This window comes from Dendrobates tinctorius, unplaced genomic scaffold, assembly GCF_039654945.1.
Source record: "Dendrobates tinctorius isolate UK_male_01 unplaced genomic scaffold, ASM3965494v1 ptg000026l, whole genome shotgun sequence".
Taxonomy (NCBI): Eukaryota; Metazoa; Chordata; class Amphibia; order Anura; family Dendrobatidae; genus Dendrobates; species Dendrobates tinctorius.
In genome coordinates this window covers 20,619,365-20,645,232 of record NW_027361694.1, presented here as the reverse complement: position 1 = coordinate 20,645,232, position 25,868 = coordinate 20,619,365, and the positions used below count along the sequence as shown (strand labels likewise).

At 42.6% G+C, this 25,868-nt stretch overlaps 1 protein-coding gene across 1 annotated transcript in view; it reads left to right on the top strand.

The window, feature by feature from the left end:
* CLDN10 (claudin 10) overlaps positions 1 to 25,868 on the top strand; it is a 57,959-nt gene that overhangs the window by 10,184 nt on the left and 21,907 nt on the right. The window contains exons 2-3 of the mRNA XM_073569577.1: positions 11,763 to 11,924; positions 18,778 to 18,859. Of these exons, the coding sequence (XP_073425678.1) occupies positions 11,763 to 11,924; positions 18,778 to 18,859 (244 nt within the window). The remainder of the gene's footprint in view (positions 1 to 11,762; positions 11,925 to 18,777; positions 18,860 to 25,868) is intronic.

Genomic DNA, 25,868 nt, shown 5'->3' with positions numbered 1-25,868 from the left:
CGAATTAGTCGTCATCAGGGGGCAGAGCTGCGGTCACTGCAGCAGACTCTGCACCCTCTTTGAAATTAGGCGCCATCAGTGATGTCTGTTTTGGAGGTTCGGCTAGTCCTGCTCACCTGATAGTACATCATACGTAAATTCTGACACAAACTCAGTATGAGTTTTCTGTGCTATATTCCTTTGAATGCACAGTGACAGTGCACTCCCTTGCTGGCTCTAAGGAGTAGATATGACCCGGCAGGGTCCAGTCCAGTCTCTGAAACAGATGACGCTTCTTTTCATGGTGGGGAAAGCAGCTGTGGCAGTGACCGCAGCCTCTGCCCCCTGATAATGTCCCATGTGAGTACCCCAAATGCACTGGGATTATCAAACAAAATGTCATTGGAAGTTAAAAAGAAAACACAAGCAGACAGGAAGATAGAGTAGAGAGGGAATGGTAGAAATTTTTTTAACTGAAATATATTAGAAAAGTGATTAGATTATTATTTAAATTTAGTATGAAAGTCACCTTTGGTTTCGGATCACCCTTAATTCTGCATAATATTAATTTTGTCACTTTATAAAAATCAGTTGTTTATGTGATGAATAGTGTTGAGCGATACCATCCGATACTGAGAAATATCGGATCAGATTGGATCGGACCGATACCCAAAAAGTATCGGGTATCGCCGATTCCGATACCGGAAGGCCCATGCAACTCTATGGGACAGAAATATCGGAAGTAAAAAAAACCCTTTCTTTCCTTGCACATCCAGTTTGGGAGGGGGGAAGAGTGTGGGCGGTGCGTGGGCGGACACTGTGCGTGTCTGTGTGTGCGGGCGGGGTCTGTACGGGCCTCTCGGGGGCCTATGCGGGCCTCTCGGGGGTCTGTGCGGGCCTGCCGGGGCTTGTACGGGCCTCTCCGGGGCCTATGCGGGCCTCTCGGGGGTCTGTGCGGGCCTGCCGGGGCCTGTACAGGCCTCTCGGGGGTCTATGCGGGCCTGCCGGGGGTCTGTGCGGGCCTGCCGGGGCCTGTACGGGCCTCTCGGGGGTCTATGCGGGCCTCTCGGGGGTCTATGCGGGCCTGCCGGGGCCTGTACGAGCTTGCCGGGGGCCTGTGCCGGCTGTCGGGGGCCTGTACGGGCCTCTCGGGGGGCTGTGCCGGCCTGCCGGGGGGCTGTGCTGATGTCCGGGGGTCTGTGCAGGCATCGTCCGATGGGACTACAAGTCCCATCGGGCGATGCCTGCTACAATGACAGTGATTGACACATTAGCCAATGATGGGACAATAGTAGTCCCATCATCCGGCTAATGTGTTGAATGTAAAAAAAAACAAAAAAAAAAATCATACATACATGCTACATACATACTAGATTCATACAACATACATACATACTATATACATACTTCATATATACTACATTCATACAACATACAGTACATACATACTGTACTACAGATATACTACATTCATACAACATACATACATACTACATACATGCTACATATATACAACATTCATACAACATACATACATACATACTACATATATGCTACATTCATACAACATACATACATACATAATACATATATACTACATTCATAGAACATACATACATACTACATACAGTACATACTTCATATATACTACATTCATACAACATACATACTACATACATACTACATATATACTACATTCATACAACATACATACATACATACTACATATATTCTACATTCGTACAACATACATACATACTACATATATACAACATTCATACAACATACATACATACTACATATATGCTACATTCATACAACATACATATATACTACATATATACTACATTCATACAACATACATACATACTACATACATACTACATATATACTACATATATACTACATTCATACAGCACACATACATACTACATACATACTACATATATACTACATTCATACAACATACATACAACATTCTACATACATACAACATACATACTACATACAATACATTCATACAATACATACATATAGACATACAGTACATATAACATAAGTACATACTCTCCATCACTTGTCACTTTGTTCCCCGAAGCCAAAGTCATCTGTGGAAAAATATGAAAATAACAAACAACATATATACTCCCTGATCCGCAGAAATCCACGAGTGTCCCACGACGATCTCCCGTGGAGAACAGCAGCATCAGCTGATGCCACCGCTCTCTACGGGCCCCAAGAATATAATGACGGGAGGTAGGTATCCTTCCGCACTGTATTCCTCTGCCACTGTAGAAAAAAAGTCCCTAGTCTCACTTTTGGCATTGCTGTGTGAGAAGGTTCCCACGCAGCTTTTGCCATAAAGTGAGACTAGGGTTTTTTTTTCTACAGTGGCGGATGATTACAGTGCGGAAGGATACCTACCTCCCGTCATTGTATTCCTGGGGCCCGCAGAGAGCGGTGGCATCAGCTGATGCTGCTGTTCTCCATGGGAGATCATCGTGGGACACTCGTGGATTTCTGCAGATCAGGGAGTATGTATGTTGTTTGTTATTTTCATATTTTTCCACAGATGACATTGGCTTCGGGGATCAAAGTAACAAGTGATTGTGAGTATGTACTCTATGTTATATGTACTGTATGTCTATATGAATGTATTGTATGTAGTATGTATGTTGTATGTATGTAGCATGTTGTATGTATGTTGTATGAATGTAGTATGTATGTTGTATGTAGTATGTATGTATGTAGTATGAATGTAGTATATATGAATAATGTATGTAGTATGTATGTATGTTGTATGAATGTAGTATGTATGTAGTATGTAGAATGTATGTATGTATGAATGTAGTATATATGAAGTATGTATGTAGTATGTTGTATGAATGTAGCATGTATGTAGTATGTATGTATGTTGTATGAATGTAGTATATATGAGGTATGTATGTACTATGTATGTATGGTGTATGAATGTAGTATATATGTTGTATGTATGTAGTATGTATGTATGTTGTATGAATGTAGCATGTATGTAGTATGTAGTATTTATGTAGTATGTATGTACGTTGTATGAATGTAGTATATATGTTGTATGTATGTATGTTGTATGAATGTAGTATATATGAAGTATGTATGTAGTATGTATGTTGTATGAATGTAGTATGTATGCAGTATTTAGTATGTATGTAGTATGTATGTATGTTGTATGAATGTGAACAACGACAAAGCAAAGTCCAGCAATAACGTGAGCAATCCAGGATGCTGTTAAAAATTTTTTTCTTTTTATTCATAAATCCATTAAAATGCAATGGTCCAAGCAGTTCAAAACAGCAATAACGCAGGAAAATCGTGCAGATAGGACGTTGTATGAATGTAGTATATATTGTGGGGAATAGACAGCTCAGCTGGGATCTTTGCTTTGGCACAAGCGTGTGGCTATGAAGACACTTCAGTAGACTAGCAAGTTCCACATGAATATGGACACGGCATATTTATTGTGCACACTTGTTATTCAATGTTACACATGCCAAACATGAAATAAAACATCTAAGGCCGTCTGGCCACTAACTAACAATAGCAGGCTAACTACAAAATAAACCTATATAACAGCAAACAAGTCCATGTAGCCTTACTGTGTCAGCTCCCAGCTCAGCAGATGAGATAGACTGAGAGATCCCGCCTCCTCCTGATTATATCAGCTGGACCAGTCAGGAAACCAAAACCTGGATTGAATAAATGGAGGGGAACTACCAGTCCTTTCCATGCTGATCACTAAGGAAACCAGGACTGGATTACAGTGAAATAAACTGGCTTCCTCATCAGTACAGGGAGACATATGAAATTAAACTGGGAGAAATATACCTGCTTTCTAGTACCTTTCTCCTTGGCACCTCACACACCCCCCTCCTCTGTTCGAGCCCGTGGGGTCGGACACGAGTCACCAAGCAGTGCGTTCTAGACAACGCATCTGCATTTCTGTGCGCTGTGCCCGCCCTGTGCTCAACGGAAAATTTAAACCCTTGTAATGCTAAGAACCAGCGTGTCACCCGCGCATTGCCTTCTTTTGCCCGGGACATCCACGTTAGGGGCGAATGGTCCGTCACTAGTCTAAACTGGCGACCTAATAAATAATAGCGCAAGGTGCACAGGGCCCATTTCACAGCCAGGGCTTCCCGCTCAACTACACTGTAGTTCTTTTCTGCTCTCGTAAGCTTTCTGCTTAGATAGGCCACTGGGTGTTCCTCGCCATTTACTTCTTGAGACAAAACCGCGCCGAGGCCCACCCCAGAGGCGTCCGTTTGGACAATAAACTCCCATTTAAAGTCTGGTGCAACCAACACAGGTTGGTCACAGAGGACTGTTTTCAATCGCTGAAAGGCCTCCTCTGCTTCTGCGTTCCACTTTATTGTGACAGATTTCAACCCCTTAGTAAGATCTGTGAGAGGAGCTGCGATGGTTGCAAAATGTTTGATGAACCGCCTATAATAACCAACGATCCCTAAAAAAGCTCCAACCTGTTTTTTGGTTACCGGTCGTGGCCAATTTTGAATAGCGTCCACTTTATTGGCTTGAGGCTTCACGACGCCTCTCCCTATGCTATATCCCAGATAGCGAGCCTCTTCCAATCCCAACGTACATTTCTTGGGATTGGCAGTCAACCCAGCTGTTTTTAGGGAGTCTAAGACGGCTTGTACTTTTGACAAATGCGTGTCCCAGTCATCGCTAAAGATAATGATGTCGTCCAAGTACGCGGATGCATACTGGCCATGGGGTTTTAGGACAATATTCATTAGACGTTGGAAGGTGGCTGCGGCACCATGCAATCCAAATGGCATATCTCGGTACTGGAATAATCCCTGGGGCGTAACAAAGGCAGTTTTGTCTTTGGCTGATTCCGTGAGGGGAATCTGCCAATAACCTTTTGTTAAGTCAATAGTGGATATGTACCTGGCCGAACCCAGTCTCTCTATCAGTTCATCGACTCTTGGCATCGGGTAGGCATCGAATTTCGATACTTCATTTACTTTCCGAAAATCGTTACAAAATCGGATAGTCCCATCGGGTTTGGGCACCAGTACGATAGGGCTAGCCCAATCACTCCGGGACTCCTCAATGACCCCGAGCTCTAACATCTTCACTTCCTGGGCAATGGCTTGTCTCCGAGCCTCCGGAATTCGATATGGTTTTAGCCATACCCGCGCCTGTGGATCAGTAACAATGTCATGTTTAATTAGGTGAGTCCGGCCAGGAAGTTCCGAGAAAATATCTGCGTTTCACTGTATGAACTCCCTGGTCTCTCGTTTTTGGCTTTCAGATAGCGTGTCTGCAATACCCACTTCTGGCGGAGCTACCTGGGGGTCCTTTACCTTAGAAGGTGGTGCCCCTCGAGGCCCATCCTCAAGGGCAGCTCCTGCCACCAGACTCTCCCTGTCCCGCCAGGCCTTAAGCAAGTTTATGTGGTATATTTGTTCAGGCTTTCTCTTGTCTGGTTGGTGTATCTTATAATTTACTTCACCTATTCGTTCCAGCACTTCGTATGGTCCCTGCCATTTCGCAAGAAATTTATTTTCTACGGTAGGCACCAATACCAACACCCTGTCTCCGGGTTGAAAGACTCGTGTTTTTGCCGCTCGGTTGTATACCGTGCTTTGGGCATGTTGTGCGCGCTCTAAACACTCTTTAACTATTGGCATAACTGCTGCAATTCGGTCCTGCATAAGTGTTATGTGTTCAATTACACTGCGATAAGGAGTCACCTCTTGTTCCCAAGTCTCCTTGGCAATATCTAACAGGCCTCTAGGACACCGCCCATAAACCAACTCAAAAGGTGAAAAGCCTGTGGAGGATTGGGGTACCTCATGTATAGCTAACAGGAGGTATGGTAGTAGGGCATCCCAATCTCTCCCGTCCTTATCCACCACCCTTTTCAACATTCCCTTTAAGGTTTTGTTAAAGAGCTCCACCAAACCGTCAGTCTGAGGGTGATATACTGAGGTACGCAAATGGGAGATTTTTAGTAGTTTACATAAATCCTTAAGTATACGAGACATAACGGGGGTCCCTTGATCCGTAAGTATCTCTTTCGGAATGCCGGTGCGGGAAAACATATTAACCAGCTCCTTTGAAATTGATTTCGCATTGGCATTCCGCAAGGGCACTGCTTCGGGATAACGCGTGGCGTAATCCAATACTACCAAAATGTACTGATGACCCCTGGCAGATTTAACTACTGGACCGACTATATCCATTGCTATCCTCTCGAAGGGCACCTCTATTATTGGTAAGGGCACTAAGGGGCTTCTAAAATGTGACATAGGTGCGGTCAATTGACACGTAGGACATGACCGACAGTACTGGGTCACGTCTCCCACTAGACCCGGCCAAAAGAAACGTTGCAGAATACGGTGTTTTGTCTTTTCTACCGCCAGGTGTCCTCCCAAGGGATGTTTATGTGCCAACTCCAAAACTACCTGGCGAAAGGACTTAGGTACCACTAGTTGTTCTACCACCACCCCTCGCACTTGTCTATGTGATACAACATATCCTGCTGCACCGCCACATGTGGGAACTCGTTTTGAGCCCCTGGGTACAATGGTCTTCCCTCGGAGACCTTTATGTTTTCCCACGCCCTTGCTAGAGTAGGATCCTGGTGCTCATTGCATTATGGGGACTTCCGATTCCGGTATCCGATATTGAAAAAATATACATTTCCGAATTCCGATACAGCGAATATCGGCCGATACCTGATATTTGCAGTATCGGAATGCTCAACACTAGTGATGAAGTTTACATGTCATCAGTATGGCATCCATGTTTGGGCAGGAGCTGACTGGAGGGGGTGGGAATCCTTACTGCAGTCTATGGAGTGGATGTGATAAGCCACAGATCAGAGGAGCACTATGGGGGTCTTAATCCTTACCTGTCCTGCACAGGACATACAACAGTACAAGCTGGGAGCGAATAGGGAGGTAAGGGTTAACTCTCACATACAAAGGTGAGGACTCCAGCCCTCTGGTTGTGAGTGTCAGCAGGCCACACAGGAACACTCAGGGGGCCGGATGTGGCCCGTGGGCCATAGTTTTCCCAGGTCTGGTCCAGAGGATAAATAATCATCCTTCTAGAGCATTTGGTGTGGAAGGTAAAAGCTCTGGAGCTGTATTGTCATGTGAAGGAAATCTAAGCCTTGTGTTGTTTGTTCCTGAAGTGAGCGAGGATTGTGCCATACGTTATGTTTTATTTTTCCTGTAAGGCTGGAAGGCCTTGTTTGTTTTGCTAATGTTGCCCTGGTTTATGCGGTATTCTTAATAAACCATGGGAAGATTTAAAGAGACAGTGCTCCGGTGTCTACCTCTATATGCAGCCGAGTAAGCAGATCTACCACAACAGTCATGGCCGAAAGTGTTGGCAACCTTGAAATTATTCTCCCAAAAAATTATTGCAGTTACACATGTTGGAGAAAATTATTGGCATTATTCCAAAATTGTGGGTAAACAATTTTGTTTCAAGCATGCGGTGCTTGTTCAAACACACTTTTGGCAAGTAACAGATGTGGGCAATATGAAAATTACACCTGAATGCAGATAAAAAGGAGAGAAGATGAATTAATCTTTGCATTGTGTGCCTGTATGCCACAGTAAGCATGGAGAACAGAAAGAAGAGAAGAGAACTGTCGGAGGACAGAGGACCAAAATTGTTCAAGAATATCAACAATCTCAAGGTTAAAAGTCCATCTCCAGAGATCTTGATGTTCCTTTGTCCATGATGTGCAACATAATCAAGAAGTTTACAAACACTGCACTGTAGCTAATCTCCATGGACGTGGACGGCAGAGAAAAACTGATGAAAGGTTGCAATGCAGAATAGTCTAGATGGTGGATAAGCAACCCCAATCAAGTTCCAAAGAAATTTAGACTGCCCTGCAGGCTCCGGGTGCATCAGTGTAAGCGCAACCTATCCATCAACAGTTTAATGAAATAAAATTCTACGGCAGTAGACCTAGGAGGACCCCAATGCTGACAAATATGATGGAGGTTCAAAGATGTTTTGGGGTTGCTTTGCTGCCTCTGGCACTGGGTGCCCTGACTGTATGCAAGGCATCATGAAATCTGAAGACTACCAAAGGATTTTGGGTTGCAATGTAGTGCCCAGCGTCAGAAAGCTTGGTTTGCATCCTAAGTCATGGGTCTTCCAGCAAGACAATTACACCAGATATACTTAAAAAAACACCAAGAAATGGATGGAAACAAAGAGCTCGAGAGTTCTGAAGCGGCCAGCAATGAGTCCGGTTCTAAAACCCATTGAACACCTGTGGAGAGATTTTAAAACTGCCGTTGAGAGAAGGTACCCTTCAAATATCAGAGACATGGAGCAGTTTGCAAAAGAAGAGCGGTCCAAAACTCCAGTTGAGAGGTGTAAGAAGCTTGTTGATGGTTGTAGGAAGCGATTTATTGCAGTTATTTATTCCAAACGGAGTGCAATCAAACATTAAGTTGAAGGTGTCGATAATTTTGTCTGTCCCATTTTTGAGGTTTTATGTGTAGTGATGTCCAATTTGCCTTTTTTCCCCTGTTTTTTTATGTTATTCCAATACAAACAAAGGAAATTAACATGTGTATAATGAAAGATGTGTAATTGCAATAATTTTCTGGGAGAAATACTTGTCTGGAACAATTTCAAAGGTGCTAACACTTTCGGCCATTAGTGTATATATTGTAAGGCAGCTGCTTTCTCGTCTAATTGGGCAGTAACACAAGAAAGTTGAACATAAACATTTTTCTTTTCAAATTCACAAAATAAATCCAGAACTTTTATCATCTGGTTCGCAGCTGGAACATCTGTATCAGTCGTTACCATGGGCAACTGCACCACTGTGGCATTCAGAGTGTCAGTGGCTTTGCTTTCTCTGGCTCTGCCTTGTGTTCAATCTCACACAGACCTGTCCTACACAGAACTCCAGGTTTGATGCTTCAAACCAAAAACTGACACATCCAAACCTTAACTGAAAGTTTAAATAGGAATCGTGGACATGGGCCACTCCCAAGACCCAAAGTGGAGGGAGGTAATCGTCCCACTACTATATTACAGATCTCTCCATGTCAGGTTTTACATTGGCGCCCTGTGCTATTCATGGAAGAGAGCAGGTTCACACTGAGCAAATATGACAGAAGATGTGACACAGTCTGGAGATGCCGAGAAAGTTCTGCTGCCTGCAACATCCTCCAACATGACCGGTTTGGCAGTGGGTCAGTAATAGTGTATGGAGGTATTTCTTTGGAGGGCCGCACAGCCCTCCATGTGCAAGCCAGAGGTACCCTAACTGCCATTAGGTTCCGTGATGAGATCCTCAGACCCATTGTGAGAACATATGCAGGTGCACTTGGCCCTGGGTTTCTTCTGATGCATGACAATGCTAGCCCTATTGTTGCTGAAGTGTGTCAGCACTTCCAGCATGATGAAGGCATTGATGCTGTGAACTGGCCTGCCAGTTCCCCAGACCTGTATCCAATCAAGCACATCTGGGACTTCATGTCTCGCTCCATGCATCAATGCCTTGTTGCACCATACACTGTCTAGGACTTGACTGATGCTTTAATCCAGGTCTGGGAGTGATCTCTCAGGAGAACATCTGTCGCCTCATCAGGACCATACCCAGGCATTGTAGGGAGGTCATACAAACTACTGAACATAATTTCTTTGTTTTGAGGCATTTACACTGAAGTTGGATCAGCCTGTAATTTGAATTTCCACTTCGATTTTGAGTATCATTCCAAATCCAAACCTCCATGGGATATTAATTTTGATTCAAATTGATCATTTTTTCTATATTGATTATTTTTATGTTTTTATTGTTCTCAACACATTGCACTATGTAATTAATAAAGATTTGCAACTGGAATATTAAATTCAGTGATATACACTGTGAACGTAAAGTCATGATGCACTTTTATAGTTTACATTTTGGCGCCCTTTTTCTGGCCTAATCATATCAGAGCTGTTTATGAGAAGAGATAACAAGAACCAATCAAACAACACAAACTCATTTAAGCTATTGCTGAGCCCCCAGTCAGATTAACCCCTGATAAACTGAACTCTGATTAATACACTGCCAGGTCTGTGACATCATGAAACCACAAGTTTGGATGTTTGTAGGGCAAAAATGGAGCCCACATCGAACTGCAATGAATAGGTATGAAATTGGGAGAGTTTTTATTTTATTTGGAGCAGATTTTACATTTCTATCGTCTTTTGTTACTTTCCAGTGACTGGTCAAAAGTGCACCGTGATTTTACAGACACTGTATATATACTGTAAGACAGCGATTACTGAGTGTGTTGGGAGACACTCGCTTGGCAACGGGATTCAGTCACACAGGAACAATTTCTTCACACAAACAGTCCATGCGGTTTATTGCCCACTCATAAACCACTGTAACATACAATACACGGCTTCCTTCATTAGACAGACACTACACCCGCCAGTCCTCCTCTGACTAGTTCCTGGGGTGTCCGTGCGCCGTATCAATGTCTATACTCACACAGCATACACGACATTAGTTCGCAATCTCTAATCACGCTGGACATCACTTCGTCCAGTTACCGTGGGTGACCTCACAGTTCAAAGAAACCCCTTTTATCTGGAGTTACCTTCCTGGAGCTCCTGCTCCACACACTGACTCCTCGTCAGTCCTCACTCTTGGGAAACTGCCTTACGGGGAACACTGTCCTTGCAACCAGGGAACTTCTGACAGTCCAGACCCTCCGAAGGATGGTAGATCCCCGACGCACTGCCGTCATGGACTCTGCATATATACGGCCTCTCCATGTGCTCTTCAGGAAGTCCACTCCTTGGATCTTCCAACACACAGGCCTTCCTGTCTCATCAGGACCTTAGAACACTGACCATTCAGGTCCATACACTCTGACTATGTGACTCAAACCATGGTCACCCTATGTAGCTGTAGCCACACCCCAATGCGTGGGTGGTGTATTTGTGGTTTGTCAGTCGCGCCCAGCTCTCCAACTAACCTTGTAAGCCCCCCTTGTAAACTAAACAAACCACTTGTGGAACTACAAGTACCAGAACAACATTTTGGGCTTACTGCGCAGACTTCCTCTGCGACACATACTGGCCATTTACAATAATGCTGATCACTGTCTCACCATCACGGTTACGCCTCCATGCGTATCCTGAGGAGCACATACAGCGCCCCTAGCTGTAACAGGGGTCACTGCCTCACAATACATATATCCAACTATATATCGTATGTTGTCAAATGTTGCACAACAAATTGCGGGGTTCATTTTCTCCTGCTACATTTGTGATTTTTTTTTGGTATCTAAAGCAGCATTTTATATACATTCTACTGTTTAAAGGGGAGCCATGGGCCCTTTATGCTATGTAAAGGGGAGCTATGGGCCCACTATACTGTGTATAGTGGAGCTGTAGGCCCACTATACTGTGTATAGGAGAGCTGTGGGTCCACGATACTGTGTATATTGGAACTGTGAAGACATCATTCTGCGTATAAGGGAGCTGTGAGTCCATCATACTGTGTTTTTCTTTTAAGACAAAGTATGTTAATGTATGAGTTGTTTTTTTTCTAATCTAAACCTCAGTACTCAAGTTAAATTGCTGTGTTGGCACTTTGAGATAAAAGAGTGGATTTTGGTTTGCAGTTTGTGCACTTTATCTCTAAATGGTTCACCATCATTGCTCTGTAGCTTGGAAGGGCATGAGCATTTTTCATACCATGTAATCTTTTTTATTTTCCTTCCAACTTCCAGGATTTCTGCAAGCCTGTAGGGCTCTCATGATTGCAGCCATATGCTTGGGATTCTTTGGTACACTGTTTGCTTTTGTTGGCATGAAATGCACAAGGATAGGAGGTGCCGACCAAATGAAAGCTAAAGTCGCCTGTTTGTCTGGCATACTATTCATACTATCAGGTAATGACATTTGTAGTGCGAAGAATGTATGGATCCTGAATTTATTTGTCTATATATATATGTCATGATTCTGTTGTGGGGTGTCCCAGGATCAGGGGCTCATTCCCTGTCCCAAATGATAGGGGAACGTTAGTTAGCCCTTTTCCCAAGGTTACTTTTGATGGTGAAGATGCCGGGGCTACGTACCTTGCTTAGCTCCAGAATCCACCCTCAATCTGTGCCCTTCCCCCACCCAGGGAAAAGGGGAGTAGTAGTGTACCCTAATACACCAACTAGACTAACAAGGTAATACGAACAGGGGTAACGAAAAATACTAAACATACAAATATACTCACAATATAACAGAGAAATGTATCAGGGAGTGGTGGATGGGGCAAAACCAAAGCAGGAGAAGAAAGTAAATTATCACACACTTAAAACCTAGCAATAGGCCCAGATAAACCAACCAAATGCCTTCTAATATGACAACCAACAGAAGCATAAGATGTAACAGGTCAACAGGTCAGTGGCAAGCTCACAAACCATGCCAATTCACAGTGCCGAAAAACGCACGTTTACCAAAAGATGTACAGCTGCTTGCTGTTAACGGTTCTCATAAATGTAATCCCACCTGCACCTTTCAGGATTAATTTTTTAAAAGGATAATGCTCTTTAAAGGGAAGGTACCCCTTCAAATATATTCTAATGTATGATTGAGAGTTTCAAAACATGCCCCTGGTAAGAGTCTGTGATGTATCCACAATATGCTGTAGATGATTTTTTTTAAATTTGTTTATTAAACACAAAATAGAATGCACACATTTGTATATCTTACAGAGCATTTGCAAAAGGACAGTAAGTTTTGCACAAAAAACTAAGATTATACAAGTTTTGTGTTATTACATAAGCAATAAACCAATTAACAATTGAACAAGGAACATTGAGTATCATTCAATCTTATAAATGTTTGGTGATACATGACTCATAAGAGTTCCCTAAACAACAACTACAGCAACTACTAGCTCGCTGCCTGACACTTTGCACTGTATTATCCCCTATGTGATGCTCCAAAATGTAAAACTTAACATTTTACAGTGGTGTAGAGACATTACGCATTAGTAGAGTAAGATGAGAAGAGTTCCACATATCCCAAATTCTATCAAATTTTCCCGGACATCCCCTATTCTGATACAGTGTACGCTCATACAGAATAACCAAGTTCACCAATTCAATCCAGGCTCTGAAAGATGGGCATGAGCCCCCCATCCAGCGTAGCGCCAATACCTTCCTGGCCATGAAAAGCGTCTCCCGTGGGAAAATCCCAACATAATGTCCCCAAGTTTCCTCATCCAACACCTCAAACACACTAGCGGATCAAGAGGAACAGGAGTTTGTATCAAGGATGTCAAGAACAATGTCACTTCTTTCCAATAGAGAAGGATAATAGGGCATCTCCATATCATATGTATAAAATCTGCTTCTGATAAGTGGCATTGCAAACCTTGTGATGATTGGAATTGACCCATCTTAAAGAGTTTGAATGATATATTATATATAACTGGGTCATTCCATTGTTAATAGATGGGGACACCCTGACTGGAGATTCTAGAATCTCTTCCCATTCCTCTTCTTGTACATCAGGGATGAGTCACTCCCACTTCCCCTTAATTGATCTCATGGCAGAGTCAGTTCCCACTGATAGCATGTAGGTATATAAGGAGGAGATAAGGCCCTGGGGACCCTGTGAGTTACGGATTCCTAGCCCACACCCATATAGCGTATATGTGACAGGTTAAATCTCTGAGACCACTTTTTGTATCCTTCCCCTGAAAAGCTATGTCGAATAATCTTTGTTTTCAGATCATTTGAGCATTGTTTTGAGGAGCCCATGATGCCACTCTTCATAGGAGAATCAAATAGGAGAACTACTTGCAAGTGGCCACCTTAAATACCTTTTCTCATGATTTGATACACCTGGCTATGAAGTTCAAAGCTCAATGAGGTTACAAAACCAATTTAGTGCTTCAGGAAGTCAGTAAAAAGTAGTTAGGAGAGTTCAAATCAAGAAAATGATAAGGGTGCCCATACTTTTGCATCGGTCAAATTTTGTTTAAATGCAGATTGCACATTTTCTGTTAGTACAATAAACCTCATTTGAATCCAGAAATATAACTGAGTCCATCAGTTATTAGATATATGAAACTGAAAGCTGTTGCAAAAAACAAAATTGACATAAAGAAAAAAGGTTAACATTAATAGGGGTGCCCAAACTTTAACATATGACTGTATTTAGCCTGTACTTGCTCAAAGGACATTAGGGTACCACGATCATGCAAATCACCCACCGAGGAGACATCATATAGAATCCAGAAGTCAGTAGATGGGTGGTTCAACAGCACCAGAAAATAATTGTTGTTCCACAAGGGAATTTCAGCTATGATGTCCTCCAATCTGATAACTTTTTTAATTTGTCTCCAAACTGATCGTGCTAATCAAAGTAGGGGTAATAAACGAGGGACACTAGTTTTATCTGATTCCAGGAAACCCAGTGGGCAGTCAATCCGTGCAGCATGAATCAAATGACTTTCAGAATTAGGTAAATAGTTATCAGCCATCCATTTACTCAGTGCTTTAACCTGCCCAGCTAAATAATATAGAAAAAAATCCGGTAATGCCGCCCCACCCCCTTGTTTAGGTCTCTGCAGGGCAGATAACTTGAGTTTGGGCCTAGTTTTCCCCCATATAAAAGATGTAGTTTGGAAATTTAAATTTGCAAAAAAAGGATTTAGGTATCAGTACAGCACTGTGCTGAAGGGAATAACTGAGCTTAGGAAGCAAAATCATCTTGATTAAATTTATACGATCGGCTACAGATAACGGGAGTTTACTCCAAGCTGCAAATTTAGAGTTGACTAGCTCTAACAATGGGTAAATATTGAGTTTTAGATCAAGTTTACAGGATATAGATATACTAATTCCTAGATATTTGAAATTAGATACAATAGGCAGCGAGGAAAGGGTCTCAAGATGGGGCATTGGGCTATGGGAGAGAGGTAGCAGAGCGCACTTTTCCCAGTTTATATTTAAACATGAATATTTACTAAATTTATGTATAGTAGCAATCACTTGTGTGAGCCTCTCCTCTGCCCTATCCATAAATATTACCATGTCATCAGCATATGAACCGATGGTGTCCACACAATCTGCTATACATATACCCTTGATATCAGGAGAGGTCCTAATGCATATTGCCAACGCCTCGATCGCAAGAGAAAAGAAGGGCTGTTGGTGATTTTAATGGAAAAAGAAAAAAAAACATCATAAATTACAGATGCCATTGTGCTAGATACAGATTCACAGACCCTTTTTTTTCTTGTGATCAGTGGGGGTCTTGGACCACAAGGATACAATATTTCTCATTGTTATATCTGAAGATAAGTTAAAATTATTCTTCAATTTAAGTATATTAAATGAAAATCTAAAATCATCCAAACATTTTTGTTACCTGTTTATCAACCAATAAGAATTTACATTTGTTTTTGTATGTTGTATAGGAAAATAACCAGTAAATGGTTGCTACCTGTATGGGTAGTGACAGTCAGGAAGCACAAGAGATACAGTGGGTACGGAAAGTATTCAGACCACTTTAAATTTTTCACTCTTTGTTTCATTGTAGCCATTTGGTAAATTCAAAAAAGTTCATTTTTTTCTCATTAATGTACACTCTGCATCCCATCTTGAAAAAAAAACAGAAATGTAGAAATTTTTACAAAATTTATTAATAAAGAAAAACTGAAATATCACATGGTCATAAGTACTCAGACCCTTTGCTCAGACACTCATATTTAAGTCACATGCTGTCCATTTCCTTGTGATCCTCCTTGAGATGGTTCTACTCCTTCATTGGAGTCCAGCTGTGTTTAACTAAACTGATAGGACTTGATTTGTAAAGCCACACACCTGTCTATATAAGGCCTCTTTCACACATCCGGTTTGTGCCGTCAGGCACAATCCGGCATGTGTGTAAAAAAACGGATCCGGTTTTTTTTACCGCCGGATGAGTTTTTTTGTCATTGAGAAGCACATGCGCCGGATCGCGCCGCATGTGCTTCCGTTTGTTCCGGTTTTTACCGGATCCGGCTGAATTCCTCTGTCCGGCGGCCGGACAGGACGGGTGCTGCAGCGTTTTTTTGTCCGGCGAAAAAAGCCGGACATGGACGTATGCGGCCCTTCCGGCTCTGCGGGACAATGTTTCTCAATGGTACATTCCGGCCGCCGGATCAGGCTTCTAACTGATCCGGCCACCGCATGCACGGTTTTACCCTGTGCGCATGCCCGGATATCTCTCTCTCTTTCATACCCCGCTCTTTCTCTCTCTTTCATACCCCGTTCTCGCTCTCTCTCTTTCATACCCCGTTCTCTCTCTCTCTTTCATACCCCGTTCTCTCTCTCTTTCATACCCTGTTCTCTCTCTCTCTTTTTCATACCCCGTTCTCTCTCTCTTTCATACCCCGTTCTCTCTCTTTCATACCCTGTTCTCTCTCTCTCTTTTTCATACCCTGTTCTCTCTCTCTCTTTTTCATACCCTGTTCACTGGCTCGTGGATCCTTTTCTTCCCCGGCGACTCCGCAACATAGCCGTGTCAGGCGCCGTAAGATGCGCCGCATATACTTCCGGTCCCTCCATTCACTGCTGGATCCGGCACTCCATCTTTTTGCCGCACGGAGCCGGAATGCCACCGACGGACATGTGAAAGTAGCCTAAGACCTCACAGTTCACAGTGCATGTCAGACTAAATGAGAATCATGAGGTCAAAGGAACTGGCCAAGGAGCTCCGAGACATAATTGTGACAAGGCACACATTTGGCCAAGGTTACAAAAGAATTTCTGCAGTTCTCAAGGTTCCTAAAAGCACAGTGGCCTCCATAATCCTTAAATGGAAGAAGTTTGGGATCACCAGAAGTCTTCCTAGACCAGGCCGTCCAGCCAAACTGAGCAATCATAGGAGCAGAGCCTTGGTGAGTGAGGTAAAGAAGAACCCCAAGATCACTGTGGTTGAGCTCCTCAGATGCAGTAGGGAGATGTGAAAAGGTTCCACAAAGTCAACTATTACTGCAGTTTTCCACCAGTCAGGCCTTTATTTCAGAGTGGCATGACAGACGCCTCTACTCAGTGCAAAAAGGAAGAACACCGTGAGCACAACTCAAGATGGTGCTAAGGTTAGGTTCCCAAACCGTTAAAGCAACAAATATGAACCTAGCACTCAACTTAAAGGTATTTGTAAGGCGGTTTATTGTAGTACACGAAAAAAGACGTTTCGGTCAATGTGACCTTCTTCAGTTACGTGTGGTATATAGATTGTGTAGAGCTTATAGGCATCTATCAGAAAGGACGATGGTGCTTTAGGCATTGAGGAGAATGATCTGTCTAAGGTAATGAGCTTGTCAGTATATAGGAGAGGGGCAAACGTGCCTCCAGATGCGGTGTCCACCGGCCATCTGATCAAATTGCCGGTGGACACCGCATCTGGAGGCACGTTTGCCCCTCTCCTATATACTGACAAGCTCATTACCTTAGAGAGATCATTCTCCTCAATGCCTAAAGCACCATCGTCCTTTCTGATAGATGCCTATAAGCTCTACACAATCTATATACCACACGTAACTGAAGAAGGTAACATTGACCGAAACGTCTTTTTTCGTGTACTACAATAAACCGCCTTACAAATACCTTTAAGTTGAGTGCTAGGTTCATATTTGTCTACTCAGTGCAAGACATACAGTATAAAAGCCTGCATAGAGTTTGCTAAAAAACACATGAAGGACTCCCAGACTATGAGAAATAAGATTCTCTGGTCTGATGAGACGAAGATAGAACTTTTTGGTGATAATTCTCAGCGGTATGTGTGGAGAAAACCAGGCACTGCTCATCACCTGCCCAATCCAATCCCAACAGTGAAACATGTTGGTGGCAGCATTATCCTATGGAGATGTTTTTTCAGCTGCAGTGACAGGACGACTGGTTGCAATTGAAGGAAACATGAATGCGGCCAAGTACAGAGATATCCTGGATGAAAACCTCTTCCAGAGTGATCTGGACCTCAGACTTGGCTAACGGTTCACCTTCTAACAAGACAATGACCCTAAGCACACAGCTAAAATAACAAAGGAGTGGCTTCAGAACAACTCTGTGACCATTCTTGACTGGCCCAGTCAGAGCCCTGACCTAAATCCAATTGAGCATCTTTGGAGAGACCTGAAAATGTCTGTCCACCAACGTTCACCACCCAACCTGACGGAACTAGAGAGGATCTGCAAGGAAGAATGGCAGAGGATGCCCAAATCCAGGTGTGAAAAACTTGTTGCATCATTCCAAGAAGACTCATGGCTGTACTAGCTCAAAAGGGTGCTTCTACGCAATACTGAGCAAAGGGTCTGAATACTTATGACCATGTGATATTTCAGTTTTTCTTTTTTTTAATAAATTTGCAAAAATTTCTAGATTTCTGGGGGTTTTTTTCAGTCAAGATTGTACATTAATGAGAAAAAACATGAACTTTTTTGAATTTACCAAATGGCTGCAATGAAACAAAGAGTGAAAAATTTAAAGGGGTCGGAATACTTTCTGTACCCACTGTATATGCCGAAAGTGGCTATGCAGAGATGACACCAACATGACTCACAAATTAATTGCATATCATAGGAAACTATAAATGGTCTTGTAAATAGCTGCTGTAAAAAACATACTGCATATGGGCTGCATAAGGATGACAAGTGAGAGAAAAAGTAGTCCGAGTTTTCTGAATGAAAGTCTGACAGTTTTTTAAAGGTTCGTGTGAATTTGGCCTAATATGTTTCCCTTGTGATGTTTTTAGGCATAAGCTCCCTGACTGGTTGCTCCCTTTATGCGCATAAAACTACAGTGGAATTTTTTGACCCTACACATGTAACAGCTAAGTAAGATTTCTTTCATCATAACATCTGGAACAAATGTATAATTGTCATGCATAATAGGAGCTAGCTTTGGACTCAGCAGACTACAGCAGGGCCAGGACAAGAGATAGGCAGGGTAGGCACCAGCCTAGGGCACTATTCCTGACTCTCTGAGGGGGATCACATTGAGGGCAAAGAAAAAAAAAAAAATACTGCATTTTTAATTTGTGGACTATAATCCCGCTGTAGCTGTGGGGGATGAAGCAGCAGCGGAGCAGGGTCACAGGAGGCAGTAGCCTGCTGCTGTTGGCTAATACTTGTGACTGCTATTAATGAAAATGAATAATCACTGCTCCCCTCACCCATAATCCCGCCCACCTCTCTACAGTGGAGTCAGCACAGAGAGGTAAATGGGACTATGGGAGTGTGGAGCAGTGACTATTCATTTCTTTTAATAGCGGGCACAAGTGTTAGCCGCAGTAGCCGGCTCCTGCAGCAGCTAGGCGATCATAATATTCACTACACCCCACGCCCATAATTCCGGGTGTGGGGAACAGTGAATATTCCAGCAGCTGACGTCAGTGTGTGGGGGCACGTGGCAGTGACATCATGCGGTTTGACGCTTACACGCTGGTCAGCTGCTGGCAACAGAACAGGAAGATGCGCCGCAAGTGAGCAGAAGGAATGTAAGTAGAATCCTTCTGTGTGTGTGTGCGGCGATCATATAAACCAGGATGGGGGAACCATATATACCAGGTTGGGGTCCACATATACCAGGATGGGGGAGTTATATATATGAGGATGGGGGAGCCATATACACAAGGATGGTGAGCCATACAGTTGTGCTCAAACGTTTACATACCCTGGCAATATTTTTGCTTTCTTGACCTTTTTTCAGAGAATATGAATGATAACACCAAAACTTTTCCCACACTCATGGTTAGTGGTTGGGTGAAGCCATTTATTGTCAAATTACTGTGTTTTCAATTATTAAATCATAATGACAACCCTAAACATTCAACCTTTACATACCACATTTCTTAATACCATGTATTGCCCCCTCTGACATAAATAACAGCTTGAAGTCTTTTGCTGTAGTTGTGGATGAGGCTGTTTATTTTCTCAGATCGTAAAGCTGCCTACTCTTCTTGGCAAAAAGCCTCCAGTTCCTGTAAATTCCTGGGCTCCACAGAGTGGCTCAGTGATATTGTCTTCAGGAAACTGAGATGGCCACTTCAGAACCTTCACTTTGTTATGCTGTAGCCAGAGAGATCAACTTGGCCTTGTGTTTTGAATAATTGTCATGTTGGAACATCCAAGTACGTCTCATGCTCAGCTCCTGGGCTGATGATTGCAAATTTGCCCCCAGTATTTGCTGAAAACGTACTGCATTCATCTTTCCTTCAACTTTGACCAAGTTTCCTGTGCCTTTGCAGCTCACACATCCCTAAAACATCAGCGATCCACCTCCGTGATTAACAGTAGGAATGGTGTTCCTTTCATCATAGGCTTTGTTGACCTCTCTTGAAATGTAACGTTTGTGGTTGTGGGCAAAAAGTTAAATTTTAGTCTCATCATTCCAAATTACCTTGTTCCAGAGTTTTGAGGCTTGTGTCTGTGCTGTTTTGTGTATTGTAGGCGAGATACTTTGTGGCATTTGCACAGTAACAGGTTTCTTCTGGCGACTCGACCTTGCAGCCCATTTTTCTTCAAGTACCTCCTTATTGTGCACCTTGAAACAGCCACATCGTTAGTTTCAGAGAGTCCAGTATTTCAGCTGATGTTATTTATGGGTTTTTCTTTGCATCCCAAACAATTTTTCTGGCAGTTGTGGACAAAATGTTTGTTGGTCTACCTGACCGTGGTTTTGTTTTTACAGAGCACCTGATTTTCCATTTGTTAATCACAGTTTTAACGCTGCTGACTGGCGCTATCAATTACTTGGATAACTTTTTGTATCCCTTTCCTGTTTGATACAGTTCAACTACCTTTTCCTGTAGATCCATTGACAATTCTTTTGCTTTCCCCATGACTCAAATCCAGAAACGTCAGTGGCTGGATGAAAGATGTCTGTCTGTCTGTATCAAAGAAACTCACTCAGCTTTTATGCACACACACTGATTACAAGCAAACAGGTCACAGGTGAGGATGTTACCTTTAGTAGCCATTCAAACCCATTTGTGTCAACTTATGTGCATGTTATCAGGCCAAAATCACCAGCATATGTGAACTTTTGATCAGAGTGATTTGGGTGTTTTAGGTTATCATTATGATTTAAAAAGAGAAAACACAGTAGTTTGACAATTAATGGCTTCACCCAACCACTAACCATGAGTGGAGGAAAAGTTTTGGTGTTATCATTCATATTCTCTGAAATAAGGCAAAGAAAGCAAAAATTCTGCCGGGGTATGTAAACTAAAGAGCAAAACTGTATATACCAGGATAGGGGCCATTTATACCAGGAAGGGGGGGCCATATATACCAGGATGGGGGGATATATACCAGAATAGTGAGCCATAAATACCAGGATGGAGGGGACCACATATACAAGGATGTGAGCCATATTTACCTGGATGGAGAATCCATATATACCAGGATGGGAGAGCCATACAGTGGGGAAAATAAGTATTTGATCCCTTGCTGATTTTGTAAGTTTGCCCACTGACAAAGACATGAACAGTCTATAATTTTAAGGGTAGGTTAATTTTAACATTGAGAGATAGAATATCAAAAATAAAATCCAGAAAATTACAATGTATAAATTATATAAATTTATTTGCATTTTGCAGTGAGAATTAAGTATTTGATCCCCTACCAACCATTAAGAGTTCTGGTTCCTACAGACCAGTTAGACACTCCTAATCAACTCATTACTTGCATTAAATGGAATCTGTCACCTCATTTTCTCGAGTGCGCATTGCAATATCCACTCGCGTGTGCGCAGTATGCTTTGCCCGACTGCGGGCAAAGCCAGAAAAAAGTAGTTCATCTGCGCTGGAAGTACTATTTCCTGGAAGGATTTTGCTGCTTTTCTGTGTTCCGGGACATAGTTCATCGGCGCATGCGCACTAATGCTTTTCGGCTTTGCCCGCAGTTGGGCAAAACAGACTGCGCAAGCGCGAGTGGAGATTGCAATGCGCACGCGCGAAATATGGATGAGAACTACGGAAATTACCTGAAATATTGCGTACAGCGGCCAGGGAGGGGGGGAGGAAAGTAGCAAAAACACTGCCCATCGGACCAGACACAACTAATTTACATACAGCGCGAAAATGAGGTGACAGATTCCCTGTAAAGACAGCTGTCTTACAGTCACCTTTTTAAAAAACTCCTGTCCACAGACTCAATTAATCGGTAAGACTCTAACCTCTACAACATAGGCAAGACCAAAGAGCTTTATAAGGATGTAAGTGACAAGATCATAGACCTACACAAAGCTGGAATGGGCTACAAAACCATAAGTAAGATGCTGGGTGGGAAGGAGACAACTATTGGTGCAATAGTAAGAAAATGGAAGAAATACAAAGTGACTGTCAATCGACATCGATCTGGGGCACCATGCAAAATGTCACCTCGTGGGGTATCCTTGATCATGAGGAAGGTGAGAGATCAGCATAAAATTACACGGGGGGAACTTGTTAATGATCTCAAGGCAACTGGAACCACAGTCACCAACAAAACCTTTGGTAAAGGTTTCATATCCTGCAGTGCACACAAGGTCCCCCTGCTCAGGAAGGCACATGTGCAGGCCCATCTGATGTTTGCCAATGAACACCAGGATGATTCTGCGACTGATTGAGAGAAGGTGCTGTGGTCAGATGATACAAAAATTGAGGTCTTTGGCATTAACTCAACTCGCCGTGTTTGGAGGAAGAGAAATGCTGCTTATGACCCAAAGAACACCGTCCCCACTGTCAATCATGGAGGTGGAAACATTATGTTTTGGGGGGGCTTCTCTACTAAGGGCACAGGACTATTTCACCGCATCAATGGGAAGATGGATGGAGTCATGTACCGTAAAATTCTGAGTGACAACCTTCTCCCCTCTGCCAGGACATTAAAAATGGGTCGAGGTTGGGTCTTCCAGCAAGTCAATGTTCCAAAACATACAGACAAGGCAACAAAGATGTAATGATAAGTAAGACATGACTTCTCTGGAACATTCCAGAATCTTGCATTCTCTAAACTACAGATGAGACCCTGCCTGTCACACAGCTGCGACCCCTCCTTCTTCACCCATGGCTCACACAACCAGTGTCCCACTGTGCAACCCTGTGTAATCTGAGATCCCAGTGAGGTTTATCCCTCCTCCCCCCCCTCTGCTAAGAAGGTAAATTAGCCAGGAAAGGATTTCTTTTGTTCTCCTCAAACATGTGCCCGGACAAGTATGGGAAATATTAAAGAGGCCAGATGTCAAAAACCATACGTGGCAGAGGTATGAAAATTGCATATCTGCGTAGGGCGCCAAACCAGCATTCTGTCCCATAATTTTCACGGTTCCAGTCCCGACAGAACCAGAAAAAAGGAGTTCTCCTATACAAAGTGGAATAAGCAGCTAGTGTTTGATGTCATTACAAAGCTAATTTCAATATAAGATGAATGATGGTCCTGCCGATACTCTGCTAGGTTTTCAAGTCCAGATATGATGGTTATAAGTTTTACGGACCCACATCTATACTTAGAGCAGGGGGAGGACCCTCACCAGACTGCCCCTCTAGTGATGTCACAAACCCAAAGGGATAAGGTATTCCCTCACAGAATTCATTCGAGCTATAGATTCCATGCCAAAAGAAGCTCAGATGAGTGGAGACATGTGGCTCCTCCTCCCCACATTGTTAGCCTAAGACCACCTAAGCAAATGTAAGTGTTAACCTCTGTTTTTAAACCTGTTTGTTTTATATTTGCATTGTACATATCTAATGTCTCAACTTTGTAAGATCTTTTATCTCTGTAAACACTGCCGTCTTTTGAGAATAAATTATAACTTTATTAGTCGTCTTCATGCTCTAAAAACGAATTCACGTGCCTTTAAGATAATTACGCTACTAATTTGGGGGTTTGCTACGGACCCTCTTAATTAACTCATTGATTATGAGAATCATAGCTGGTGGCAGCGAAGTGTGATCTGGCCGGGTGGGCTAGCTGGCAGTGACGGAAAGGGGTTTCATAAGCTGATTGTGTGGCTGCAGCCAAAGCATTTATAATTCCCTCACTGCAGCAGCCTGACCTAGCCAGTCTCCAGACCTTAATTCCATAGAAAACTTATGGAGGGAGTTGAAGTTCCAATTTGCCAAATGGACAGCCTCAAAATCTTAATGATTTAGAGATCTACAAAGAGGAGTGGACCAAAATTCCTCCTGACAGCTGTGCTTTCCAACAAGAGTTTTGCCACCAAGTATTAAGACTTGTTTGCCAGAGGGATCAAATACTTATTTCTCACTGCAAAATGCAAATACATTTATATAATTTATTCAATGTGATTTTCTGGATTTTATTTTTGATATTACCGTATATCTCTTAATGTTAAAACTAACCTACCCTTAAAATAATAGACTGTTCATGTCTTTGTCAGTGGGCACACCTACAAAATCAGAAAGGGATCAAATACTTATTTCCCCCACTGTATATACCAGGATGGGGGAGCCATATATACCAGGATGGAGGGGGTTATATATACCAGGATGGGAGTCATATATACCAGAATGGTGAGCCATATATATAAGGAAGGGGGACCATATATTCCAGGATGTAGCAGGCCATATATATCAGGATGGAGGAGAAAGAAAAGAGTAAATCAGAGAAAGGGTCACACAAAGTACCTGGATGTTAATGTTTACTGCTGATTTTGACAATCTCCTCAGTACTGTGGTTGCTTTATAGTCCGCAAAGTGATAGAGACTGATAAGCAACTCCCAACATCTCCTTACCATTGTTAACCCCTTCATGACGGAGCCCTTTATCGTTTTTGCATTTCTGTTTTTTGCTCCCCTTCTTCCCACAGACATAACTTTTTCTATTATTCCGTCAATATGGCCATGTGAGGGCTTGTTTTTTGCGGGACGAGTTGTACTTTTGAACAACACAATTGGTTTTACCATATTGTGTATTAAATAAAGGAAAAAAAATTGCAAGTTCACTGAAATTGCAAAAAAAGTGCAATTCCACAATGTTTTTTTTACCATGTTCAGCAAATGCTAATACTGACCTGCCATTATGATTCTCCAGGTCATTATGATTTCATAAACACCAAACATGTATAGGTTCTTTTTTAAGTGGTGAAAAAAAATATCCAAAGTTTGTTAAAAAAAATTGCTTCATTTTACGAGACCTGTAGCGTCTCCATTTTTTATGATCTCGGGTTGGGTGAGGGCTTATTCTTTGCATGTCGAGCTGACGTTTTTAGTTATATCATTTTGATGCACATACGATCTTTTGAACGCCTGTTATTGCATTTTAATGTAATGTTGCATTGACAAAAAAACGTAATTATGGAGTTTTGGCTCTTTTTCTCGCTACGCCGTTTAGCGATCAGGTTAATGCTTTCTTTATATTGATAGATCGGGTGATTCTGAATGCGAAGATACCAAATATCTATAAGTTTGATTTTTTTATTGTTTTATTTTCAATATGGCAAAAGGGGGGTGATTTGAACTTTTATATTTTTTTCTTTAATAGTTTTAAAAACTTTTTTTTTTTTACTTTAGGCATGCTTCAATAGTCTTCATGGGAGACTAGAAGCTGCCATAATCCGATCGGCTCTGCTACATACAGCTGGTGATCAGATTGACTGTATGTAGCAGAATTGCTGACATGCTATGAGCGCCGACCACCGGCAATCCGGCAGTGACAAAATAGTCTGCTGGAGACCTCCGATTGTCATGCTGACCCATCGGTGACCAGCGATCACGTGACGTGGTCACCAATGGGCGGGATCTGGGGCACGCTTGCTGGAAACGCACATTAAATGCATCTAACAGGTTAACAGCCGCGGGTGGATCACGATTCCACAAACAGCTCTTAGAGGCACATGCTT